Below are 12,694 nucleotides of genomic sequence, written 5' to 3'. Positions count from 1 at the left end.
GTGCCGTGTGTCCGAAGTTAGAGACCCGGATAGCAAACTCTGGTTATGTGTGCTGCTAAGCCAGCTGCGTGTGTCATTGAGATGTTTACTAGTAAAGAAATGTACCCGTGCATAAAATCTGAGCGTGGGGATTTTGTTGGCGCAGATTATGGGAACTCAGCCGCGGTCAGACCCACGGCCACTTCACAGTTCCTTCATGTCACAACTTATACGCTGTTCGTGATTACGCATACTTCTTGTGCAGGTGGTAAGCACATATATACATTCTGCGTGCTGATCTCCAGTGATTCCTGTCCATTCTAGTCTGTCTGACCTGAGGAAGGCCTCTTGGCCAAAACGTTGTTCCTGGCGGACTTTTTGTTTTGTACAGCACTACTTCACTTTTTCACATTGAATAAAAGAAAAGGATTTGAAATCAAATTTCTTGTGTCCATCTTTTTCTCTTTGGGAAACATACAGTGTGCCGGAGTTATTCTTTTCTATACTGACGTTTTTTCTCCTGAGCACCTGTGCAAGGTAATGCGAGGTCTTTCTCTCTTTTTTGTGTGCAGGTGTGCGGCTGTGTGCAAGTCTGCGGCTGTGTGCAGGGGTGCGGCTGTGTGCAGGTGTGCAGCTGTGTGCAGGTGTGCAGCTGTGTGGCTGTGTGCAGGTGTGTGCAGGTGTGGGGCTGTGTGCAAGTCTGTGGCTGTGTGCAGGTGTGCGGCTGTGTGCAGGTGTGCGGCTGTGTGCAGCGGTGTGGCTGTGTGCGGCTGTGTGGCTGTGTGCAGGTGTGTAGGTGTGCGGCTGTGTGCAGGTGTGTAGGTGTGCGGCTGTGTGCAGGTGTGTAGGTGTGCGGCTGTGTGTAGGTGTGTGCAGCTGTGTGCAGGGGTGCGGCTGTGTGTAGGTGTGTGCAGCTGTGTGCAGGTGTGCGGCTGTGTGTAGGTGTGTGCAGCTGTGTACAGGGGTGCGGCTGTGTGTAGGTGTGTTGCTGTGTGCAGGTGTGTTGCTGTGTGCAGGGGTGTGGCTGTGTGTAGGTGTACGGCTGTGTGCAGCTGTGTGGCTGTGTGCGGCTGTGTAGCTGTGTGCAGGTGTGTAAGTGTGCGTCTGTGTGCAGGTGTGTAGGTGTGCGGCTGTGTGTAGGTGTGCGGCTGTGTGCAGGTGTGCGGCTGTGTGTGCAGGTGTGTGCGGCTGTGCAGCTGTGTGCAGGGGTGCGGCTGTGTGCAGGTGTATTGCTGTGTGCAGGTGTGCGGCTGTGTGTAGGTGTGTGCAGGTGTGTGCGGCTGCGTGCAGGTGTGTTGCGGTGTGCGGCTGTGTGTAGGTGTGTGCAGGTGTGTGCGGCTGTGCAGCTGTGTGCAGGGGTGCGGCTGTGTGCAGGTGTGTTGCTGTGTGCAGGTGTGCGGCTGTGTGTAGGTGTGTGCAGGTGTGTGCGGCTGTGCAGCTGTGTGCAGGGGTGCGGCTGTGTGCAGGTGTGTTGCGGTGTGCGGCTGTGTGTAGGTGTGTGCAGGTGTGTGCGGCTGTGCAGCTGTGTGCAGGGGTGCGGCTGTGTGTAGGTGTGTTGCTGTGTGCAGGTGTGCAGCTGTGTGCAGGTGTGTGCGGCTGTGCAGCTGTGTGCAGGGGTGCGGCTGTGTGCAGGTGTGCGGCTGTGTGCAGGTGTGCAGCTGTGTGGCTGTGTGCAGGTGTGTAGGTGTGTGCAAGTGTGGGGCTGTGTGCAAGTCTGTGGCTGTGTGCAGGTGTGCGGCTGTGTGCTGCGGTGTGGCTGTGTGTGGCTGTGTGCAGGTGTGTAGGTGTGCGGCTGTGTGTAGGTGTGCGGCTGTGTGTAGGTGTGTGCAGCTGTGTGCAGGGGTGCGGCTGTGTGCAGGTGTGTGTATTCCGTCTTCACAGGCTGCAGGTGATGGTGCAGTTACAGCAGAGGATCTGTGCTGCTGTCGCGTTGGATGCAACTGCAACAAACCTTCAGCTGTGACAAATATTCAGTCTCTACAGGTCTCTCCCATTCACGGACACCAGGCAGAGATCTTGAAGTTGAACCACAAAGTGTAAAATAATCATTTATTTACAATGTTTGGTCATTATCTCCGCACGGTCATCACAGTCCGTCTTCTCTCGTAGTCGCCCCGGATCGTGCGTCACATCCCGGCGTCCGGCGTCAGTCATGGCTTTGTGGGATAATTTAGAGACGCTTCTGAGTCTCCGCGGCTCCGACTCTCCGGGGTTCTGGGTTGTGAATCTCTTAGTTAATCGCTGATAAAGGATAAGTTATGGCGGCCGTGGTATGAGCTCGGTGCTGAGAACCTCGCTGGGTCTCCAAAGGTTTTCATATGAATGGCCGCTCCGTCCTGTCCAATGAAATGAAAAATTAAAGGTTAATTCAGCCAGGAGGTGAATGTGGAGCTGTCACACTGCTTCCGGGTCCTCTCATTAGAGCTCATGCATATTCACTGATTCTCCCGCCCACTCTCTCTGGCAGACTCTGTGATTGGTTGCAGTCAGACTGCTAGCGACTGTGACTCGTTGTGGAGTGTAAAAATAAATAAATAATTGGGGAAAAAAAGCATAGGGTCCCCCGTAAATTGATACCCAGCGCAGATAAATCAGACAAAAACAGGCTGCAGCCCCCCTCTGTGTGCATTATCTTGTCTGTGAACCAAAATACAAGGGACCCCATCTGGATTTTTTTAAATTATTTAAATAAATAATTTTTAAAAACGGCTTACGGTCCCATCTAATTTTCATACCCAGTCAAGAGAAAGGGGACATGTGGGGCTGATATTCTCAGGCTGGGGGGGCCCATGGTTATTGCCCCCCCACCCTAAAAATAGCAGCCCGCAGCTACCCCGGAATTGTCGTATCTATTAGATGTAATAATTATGGCACTTTACCGGGCTCATCCCGATTGTCCTGATGCGGTGGCAATCGGGGTAATATAAGACGTTAATGACAGCTGCGATGTGTAAAAAAAAAAAATCACAGCTGTCATCAAGCCTGAGATTAGTAATGGGGAGGGCTCTGTGAGAACACCCCCATTCCTAATCTTGTAAGTAAAAAGACATAAACACAAAAACAGAGAAAAATCCTTTATTTAACAAAAAAAACCAACAAAAAATACACCCTCTTTCTCCAACTTATTAACCCCCAAAACATCCCTGCAGGCCAGACGTAATCCACACGAGGTCCCACGACGATCCCGGTTCTGCTACATCTGTTGTCACAGTGCGCGGTCACATTAGAAAACGTGACCACTCACTGCAGATGTCAGGGACACACTGACTGAGCCGCAGTTGTGAGTGGTGACATCACTGACATCACAGCCGTCGTTCCAACGGTACCGCAGCTATGACCTGAGGTGAACTGACCTCAAGTGAAGTCAGTGAAGTCAATGTCGGATTGCCTGATTAGGATATATGCACACGTTCAGTATTTGGTTGAAGACATCTCTGCACCAAATCTGCATCTCCTGGAAAATAAACGTACCAAAGCCGTAGCATTAACACATGCGGTTTTGGTGCAATTTTTTGCCAGGAAAACCTGATTGGGTGCAAAAATGTCTGCACCCAAATACTCAATGTGCACGCATTGCCTAATTTAGTAATCCGGCATTGAGTTCAATGAGTTCACCTGAGGTCACAGCTGGACGTTCCCACTGTACCCCAGCTGTGACCTCAGGTGAACTGACCTCTGGTGAACTCATTGATATCGGTGACATCACCTCAGGTGAAGTAATGGAACTCAATACCGGATTACCAGATTAGACAATGTGTGCACATTGAGTATTTGGGTGCAGACATTTTTGCATCAAATCTGCATCTGCTGGGGAAAAAAACGCACCGAGACTGCATCAAAATGCATGCGATTTTGGTGCTTTTTTTGACAGGAGATGCAAATATGGTGCAGAAATGTTTGCACCCAAGTACTGAACGTGTGCACATTGCCTAATCCGGTAATCCAGCATTGACTTGGTAAGTATAATTCTCCTGTTTTATTCTCTATTTAGCCTCCTTTTAACGCTTGGTGTACAGGCGTGGGATTTCAGAGCAGGAACTACACGTCACAGGCAGAATGTGATGATAATAGGTGGTGAATACGATGCTAAGGAAGTGCAGAGGCAGGGCTATCTTCTGGGGGCAGCATACGCCCCATAGCCTGGAAGAACTCATTAGCATAAAGCGATAAAAGCATATTTCAACAAGGCATCTGCTATGAGGCAGACAGGTAAGACGATTGTTTGCAGCCCGTTACCTGTATGCACATATTAACACATTTAAAAAGGTCAAAGTGGTGACACATTCCCTTCAAAATAAAATATTCTGTCTACCTGCATCCACCACTAGAGGGAGCTCACTGCATACAGACGCCATACAAATATCTGCCCCTCCCCCACATCCAACTCTAGGAGATTCCTCACCTCCCATCCTCCATTCATAGACATTATGGAGTCACTCCGCTATTCTGGAAAAGATTTCTACAAGATTTTGGAGGCGTGTGTGGGACTTTTTGCCTTTTCTCCCTGAACAGCATTTACATTGTGACACTGATGTTGGGTGGAGGCCGGGCGCCATGTTATTAAGGCTGGAAGGGGCTGAGTACCGGTCTCTGTGCGGCCATCAGATCCTTCCACCAAACACCCCCTCCATGTCTGTATGGTTCCTTCCACTTCTCAATACACTTCCAGTATACAGGGAGCTCCCACTAGTGGTGGCTGCAGACAGGATCTTATCATGTATCTCTGTATACAGGGAGCTCCCCCTAGTGGTGGCTGCAGACAGGATCTTATCATGTATCTGTGTATACAGGGAGCTCCCCCTAGTGGTGGCTGCAGACAGGATCTTATCATGTATCTCTGTATACAGGGAGCTCCCCCTAGTGGTGGCTGCAGACAGGATCTTATCATGTATCTCTGTATACAGGAAGCTCCCCCTAGTGGTGGCTGCAGACAGGATCTTATCATGTATCTCTGTATACAGGGAGTTCCCCCTAGTGGTGACTGCAGACAGGATCTTATCATGTATCTCTGTATACAGGGAGCTCCCCCTAGTGGTGGCTGCAGACAGGATCTTATCATGTATCTCTGTATACAGGGAGCTCCTCCTAGTGGTGACTGCAGACAGAATCTTATCATGTATCTCTGTATACAGGGAGCTCCCCCTAGTGGTGGCTGCAGACAGGATCTTATCATGTATCTCTGTATAGAGGGAGCTCCCCCTAGTGGTGGCTGCAGACAGGATCTTATCATGTATCTCTGTATACAGGGAGCTCACCCTAGTGGTGACTGCAGACAGGATCTTATCATGTATTTCTGTATACAGGGAGCTCCCCCTAGTGGTGGCTGCAGACAGGATCTTATTATGTATCTCTGTATACAGGGAGCTTCCCCTAGTGGTGACTGCAGACAGGATCTTATCATGTATCTCTGTATACAGGGAGCTCCCCCTAGTGGTGGCTGCAGACAGGATCTTATCATGTATCTCTGTATACAGGGAGCTCACCCTAGTGGTGGCTGCAGACAGAATCTTATCATGTATCTCTGTATACAGGGAGCTCCTCCTAGTGGTGACTGCAGACAGAATCTTATCATGTATCTCTGTATACAGGGAGCTCCCCCTAGTGGTGACTGCAGACAGGATCTTATCATGTATCTCTGTATACAGGGAGCTCCCCCTAGTGGTGGCTGCAGACAGGATCTTATCATGTATCTCTGTATACAGGAAGCTCCCCCTAGTGGTTGCTGCAGACAGGATCTTATCATGTATCTCTGTATACAGGGAGCTCCCCCTAGTGGTGGCTGCAGACAGAATCTTATCATGTATCTCTGTATACAGGAAGCTCCCCCTAGTGGTGGCTGCAGACAGGATCTTATCATGTATCTCTGTATACAGGAAGCTCCCCCTAGTGGTGGCTGCAGACAGGATCTTATCAAGTATCTCTGTATACAGGGAGCTCCCCCTAGTGGTGGCCACAGACAGGATCTTATCATGTATCTCTGTATACAGGGAGCTTCCCCTAGTGGTGGCTGCAGACAGGATCTTATCATATATCTCTGTATACAGGAAGCTCCCCCTAGTGGTGGCCACAGACAGGATCTTATCATGTATCTCTGTATACAGGGAGCTCTCTCTAGTGGTGGCTGCAGACAGAATCTTATCATGTATCTCTGTATACAGGGAGCTCCCTCTAGTGGTGGCTGCAGACAGGATCTTCTCATGTATCTCTGTATACAGGGAGCTCCCCCTAGTGGTGGCTGCAGACAGGATCTTATCATGTATCTCTGTATACAGGGAGCTCCCTCTAGTGGTGGCTGCAGACAGGATCTTCTCATGTATCTCTGTATACAGGAAGCTCCCCCTAGTGGTGGCCACAGACAGGATCTTATCATGTATCTCTGTATACAGGGAGCTCCCCCTAGTGGTGGCTGCAGACAGGATCTTATCATGTATCTCTGTATACAGGAAGCTCCCTCTAGTGGTGGCTGCAGACAGGATCTTCTCATGTATCTCTGTATACAGGGAGCTACCCCTAGTGGTGGCTGCAGACAGAATCTTATCATGTATCTCTGTATACAGGAAGCTCCCCCTAGTGGTAGCTGCAGACAGAATCTTATCATGTATCTCTGTATACAGGGAGCTCCCCCTAGTGGTGGCTGCAGACAGAATCTTATCATGTATCTCTGTATACAGGGAGCTTCCCCTAGTGGTGACTGCAGACAGAATCTTATTATGTATCTCTGTATACAGGGAGCTCCCCCTAGTGGTGGCTGCAGACAGAATCTTATCATGTATCTCTGTATACAGGAAGCTCCCCCTAGTGGTGGCTGCAGACAGAATCTTATCATGTATCTCTGTATACAGGGAGCTCCCCCTAGTGGTGACTGCAGACAGAATCTTATCATGTATCTCTGTATACAGGGAGCTCCCCCTAGTGGTGGCTGCAGACAGAATCTTATCATGTATCTCTGTATACAGGGAGCTCCCCCTAGTGGTGGCTGCAGACAGAATCTTATCATGTATCTCTGTATACAGGAAGCTCCCCCTAGTGGTGGCTCCATACAAAATCTAGGTACAGATCAGTGGTTGGCCATTACAAATTACAATGCAGGAGGGACACAATCCTATATCTCCTGCAAAATAAAAAAATGCAATAACGCACAATAATTCTCAAGATGTTCCCATAAATAATAGTGGGGGGAACATGACACATGATAAAGCACCAAATCGCTTCGCCATGTTCCACCCCCTAGTTCTCGTATAATGAGACATTTTTAGCACCGGCACATTATTTCGTATTGTGGGGTCACAAACTCACCGGACTGGCCGCCTCTTGGTGGATGTCGGTCAGGACCTTTTGTGGTGGCTCATTCCATTCCCACTCTCTCCTCCATGAAAACTGAGCCCTTGGCAATCGGATGGATGGTTGGGTGGCGGGGATCCCCAGGACTATGCTGTCCATGAACATCGGCTTCTGAGGCTTCTTTCTCCTAGTGGACACACCGGATTGCCATCATTGCGCCCATTAACCCCTCAGCACCCAAGAAGCAAAACTATACCAGCTTTATCATAGCTCTGCTGCACTGCATGCTGGGAAATGTAGTTTCCTCCCGTCCTATGACTGCACATTATCTGCTGAAGTCTTATATTCCAGTCACATCCAAAGTTCGGACTTCTCCCTCCACTACATGTTGAAGGAGATAAAAGCAAACTTTAAATGTAACTGGATTATAAAACTCGATGAAAATCAAGATTATCCAAAACTGTAAGGCATATTCCTGCTAATTTACAAGATATTGATTATATCAAGAGCTACACTGATGAGCAAAAGGGTAACAATGTTTTGATCTTTTGCCTTTCAGTCTCCATATCTCTCCATCCTCTACAGCGCTGAGCGTGAGACGACCTTCATTATATAGACAATCAACTTGGCTTTCTTATACATAAATATGACTTGCAGCTATTCAGCAGACGATTAGTTATGCAGAGTCTTGTCATGTCTCTGCATTGTTACTGTTTTGCTCCTAAATATCTAAATTTTAATTTTTATAATTTAGTAAATCCACTTTTGGCTTCCATCACTGCCTGAATCTTTCTGGGCTCTTGCTCAGATCCAGCATGTCTCCACCAATATCTGATCCCAGATCTCTTCTCCATGTTACCAGTATTGGTGTATACTGGTCAGGTCTCTTCTCCATATTCCCAGTGTTTGTGTATACTGGTCAGGTCTCTTCTCCATGTTCCCAGTGTTGGTGTATACTGGTCAGGTCTCTTCTCCATATTCCCAGTGTTGGTGTATACTGGTCTTGTCTCTTCTCCACGTTCCCAGTGTTGGTGTATACTGGTCAGGTCTCTTCTCCACGTTCCCAGTATTGGTGTATACTGGTCAGGTCTCTTCTCCATATTCCCAGTGTTGGTGTATACTGGTCAGGTCTCTTCTCCATATTCCCAGTGTTGGTGTATACTGGTCAGGTCTCTTCTCCACGTTCCCAGTGTTTGTGTATACTGGTCAGGTCTCTTCTCCATGTTCCCAGTGTTGGTGTATACTGGTCAGGTCTCTTCTCCATATTCCCAGTGTTGGTGTATACTGGTCAGGTCTCTTCTCCACGTTCCCAGTGTTGGTGTATACTGGTCAGGTCTCTTCTCCACGTTCCCAGTGTTGGTGTATACTGGTCAGGTCTCTTCTCCACGTTCCCAGTGTTGGTATATACTGGTCAGGTCTCTTCTCCATGTTCCCAGTGTTGGTGTATACTGGTCAGGTCTCTTCTCCATGTTCCCAGTGTTGGTGTATACTGGTGAGGTCTCTTCTCCACGTTCCCAGTGTTGGTGTATACTGGTCAGGTCTCTTCTCCACGTTCCCAGTGTTGGTGTATACTGGTCAGGTCTCTTCTCCACGTTCTCAGTGTTGGTGTATACTGGTCAGGTCTCTTCTCCATGTTCCCAGTGTTGGTGTATACTGGTCAGGTCTCTTCTCCACGTTCCCAGTGTTGGTGTATACTGGTCAGGTCTCTTCTCCACGTTTCCAGTGTTGGTGTATACTGGTCAGGTCTCTTCTCCATGTTCCCAGTGTTGGTGTATACTGGTCAGGTCTCTTCTCCACGTTCCCAGTGTTGGTGTATACTGGTCAGGTCTCTTCTCCACGTTCTCAGTGTTGGTGTATACTGGTCAGGTCTCTTCTCCATGTTCCCAGTGTTGGTGTACACTGGTCAGGTCTCTTCTCCACGTTTCCAGTGTTGGTGTATACTGGTCAGGTCTCTTCTCCACATTCCCAGTGTTGGTGTATACTGGTCAGGTCTCTTCTCCATGTTCCCAGTGTTGGTGTATACTGGTCAGGTCTCTTCTCCACGTTTCCAGTGTTGGTGTATACTGGTCAGGTCTCTTCTCCACGTTCCCAGTGTTGGTGTATACTGGTCAGGTCTCTTCTCCACGTTCCCAGTGTTGGTATATACTGGTCAGGTCTCTTCTCCATGTTCCCAGTGTTGGTGTATACTGGTCAGGTCTCTTCTCCATGTTCCCAGTGTTGGTGTATACTGGTCAGGTCTCTTCTCCATGTTCCCAGTGTTGGTGTATACTGGTCAGGTCTCTTCTCCATATTCCCAGTGTTGGTGCATACTGGTCAGGTCTCTTCTCCACGTTCTCAGTGTTGGTGTATACTGGTCAGGTCTCTTCTCCATGTTCCCAGTGTTGGTGTATACTGGTCAGGTCTCTTCTCCATGTTCCCAGTGTTGGTGTATACTGGTCAGGTCTCTTCTCCACGTTCCCAGTGTTGGTGTATACTGGTCAGGTCTCTTCTCCACGTTCCCAGTGTTGGTCTATACTGGTCAGGTCTCTTCTCCATGTTCCCAGTGTTGGTGTATAGTGGTCAGGTCTCTTCTCCATGTTCCCAGTGTTGGTGTATACTGGTCAGGTCTCTTCTCCACGTTCCCAGTGTTGGTATATACTGGTCAGGTCTCTTCTCCACGTTCCCAGTGTTGGTGTATACTGGTCAGGTCTCTTCTCCACGTTCCCAGTGTTGGTGTATACTGGTCAGGTCTCTTCTCCATGTTCCCAGTGTTGGTGTATACTGGTCAGGTCTCTTCTCCACGTTCCCAGTGTTGGTGTATACTGGTCAGGTCTCTTCTCCATGTTCCCAGTGTTGGTGTATACTGGTTAGGTCTCTTCTCCATGTTCCCAGTGTTGGTGTATACTGGTCAGGTCTCTTCTCCATGTTCCCAGTGTTGGTGTATACTGGTTAGGTCTCTTCTCCATGTTCCCAGTGTTGGTATATACTGGTCAGGTCTCTTCTCCACGTTCCCAGTGTTGGTGTATACTGGTCAGGTCTCTTCTCCACGTTCCCAGTGTTGGTGTATACTGGTCAGGTCTCTTCTCCATGTTCCCAGTGTTGGTGTATACTGGTCAGGTCTCTTCTCCACGTTCCCAGTGTTGGTGTATACTGGTCAGGTCTCTTCTCCATGTTCCCAGTGTTGGTGTATACTGGTTAGGTCTCTTCTCCATGTTCCCAGTGTTGGTGTATACTGGTCAGGTCTCTTCTCCACGTTCCCAGTGTTGGTGTATACTGGTCAGGTCTCTTCTCCATGTTCCCAGTGTTGGTGTATACTGGTCAGGTCTCTTCTCCACGTTCCCAGTGTTGGTGTATACTGGTCAGGTCTCTTCTCCATGTTCCCAGTGTTGGTGTATACTGGTCAGGTCTCTTCTCCATGTTCCCAGTGTTGGTGTATACTGGTCAGGTCTCTTCTCCATGTTCCCAGTGTTGGTGTATACTGCTCAGGTCTCTTCTCCATGTTCCCAGTGTTGGTGTATACTGGTCAGGTCTCTTCTCCATGTTCCCAGTGTTGGTGTATACTGGTCAGGTCTCTTCTCCATGTTCCCAGTGTTGGTGTATACTGCTCAGGTCTCTTCTCCATGTTCCCAGTGTTGGTGTATATTGGTCAGGTCTCTTCTACACGTTCCCAGTGTTGGTGTATACTGGTCAGGTCTCTTCTACACGTTCCCAGTGTTGGTGTATACTGGTCAGGTCTCTTCTACATGTTCCCAGTGTTGGTGTATACTGGTCAGGTCTCTTCTACACGTTCCCAGTGTTGGTGTATACTGGTCAGGTCTCTTCTACATGTTCCCAGTGTTGGTGTATACTGGTCGCTCTCTTGGGGATGTATACAGCTTTTTCTTCAGCCACAAGTGTTGGATTGGGTTGACGTCTGGGGACTGTGGGGACAATCCAGCTCCTCTACTTCATTGTCATTGACCCATTTCTTCTCCAATCTCGCCGTATGCTTCGGGTCGTTGTGCTGCTGGAACACTATGTCGTCCTTTTCCTATCCATAGTACTCGAGTGTATGAAGTAACTCGTCTTGTAGGATCCTCACATATAGCTCAGCATTGAGACCACCATCCATCCTGGTCAAGTATCCAACACCTTTGGCTGTAAACACCCCAATATCATCAGGCTTCTTCCACCGAACTCGTCAGTTCCTTAAATTTCTCGATCCATTCGCCCCTTTTAAACTTGCTTCTTCCAGACCCATTTCCCCCATCAGAGCCGTCAATTGACTTTGGTCTCAATGGTCCAAATCACCTGTTTCCAATCTTCTACTGACACTTTTCGTACTTATCAGCAAACTCAAGCCGACGCTTCTTATGATGATATTGAAGTTGAGGCTTCTTTACCTTTTTTCGGGCCACCATTCCAGACTTGTGTAACGCGCGTCGCTCGGTGCTCGCATGGACGTCTGTGATGTCACTATTATGGAGCAGACGAGTCGCCTCCACTGCCGGGTGTCACCAGAACTGATAGACCTTGTGATGAGCGACTTGTTGACTCCGATATGTTGCCTGGACGTCACCTCTTGGCTTTTGAATTGACGGATGGACTTGATTTCTTATTCTTCCTGCTGTCATGACCTCACATGAAGCAGTTTGGTAATTTTATTGGCAGAGAGACCGCTATCGATGAGCTGAAAAATACAGCTTCTCTTTTTTTGGGAAATCTTCCCCTTGTCTGTTCCTTGATTCAAATCAGTGACCTTTCACTTGTGAATGAATCTAATAACACACTGAGCTATTAGGGAATGTGAGAACAGGTTGTAATTTGGAGTATACAGGAAGAAAAAGATTTTTCTACCAACAGGAGGAAAATAGTAACAATGCAGTGACATGACAAGAATCTGTATAACTAATTATATGCTTAATAGCTGCAAGTCACATTTATGTATGAGATAGCCAAGATGATTGTCTATAAAATGAAGGTCGTCTCACACTCAAAGTTGTAGTGGATGGTGAGATATGGAGCCTGAAAGTGAAAAGTTCAAAACATTGTTACGCTTTTGCCCATCAGTGTAATGTATAAGACATCTACTTGTGGAGTTACCCTTTAAAGCCATTGAACACGAAGAGGCTTATATAGAATACTCAGGCTCTTTACATAGAATTTGGTTTACGTATAATATCTCATTTGGCTGGGTGGGGTTGCTGTCGGGCCCATTGTGGTCCCTTATGAGACTGAATGTTAAATAGAATGTACAAGAAAGTAACTTTACTTTTCAAATTCCAGGCTGAAACCCCTGCAAGATCCAACATTATATGGAGTAAGAATGGCTCAGTTGTTGATACCTCTTGCTATAGGTGGCGTTTTTAGTATACATTAAGTTATATATAAACAGTGTAAAAAGTATAAACCTCAAGTGTAATTATGTCTTGATTACATTTCCTACATAGAATTTAGTTTACATATAATATCTCAT

The 12,694-nt window shown here is 47.9% G+C and overlaps 1 protein-coding gene across 1 annotated transcript in view; it reads right to left on the bottom strand.

Moving 5' to 3' along the window:
- Nucleotides 1-2,125: 2,125 nt before the first annotated feature.
- The window catches only part of LOC142243985 (uncharacterized), an 89,021-nt gene continuing 78,452 nt past the window's right edge, over nucleotides 2,126-12,694 (bottom strand). The window contains exons 12-13 of the mRNA XM_075316170.1: nucleotides 7,276-7,447; nucleotides 2,126-2,315 (exon numbers count right to left, since the gene is read on the bottom strand). Of these exons, the coding sequence (XP_075172285.1) occupies nucleotides 2,214-2,315; nucleotides 7,276-7,447 (274 nt within the window). The 3' untranslated portion in view covers nucleotides 2,126-2,213. The remainder of the gene's footprint in view (nucleotides 2,316-7,275; nucleotides 7,448-12,694) is intronic.

This window comes from Anomaloglossus baeobatrachus, chromosome 6 (genome assembly GCF_048569485.1).
Source record: "Anomaloglossus baeobatrachus isolate aAnoBae1 chromosome 6, aAnoBae1.hap1, whole genome shotgun sequence".
Taxonomy (NCBI): Eukaryota; Metazoa; Chordata; class Amphibia; order Anura; family Aromobatidae; genus Anomaloglossus; species Anomaloglossus baeobatrachus.
This window is presented reverse-complemented; position numbering and strand designations above follow the sequence as displayed.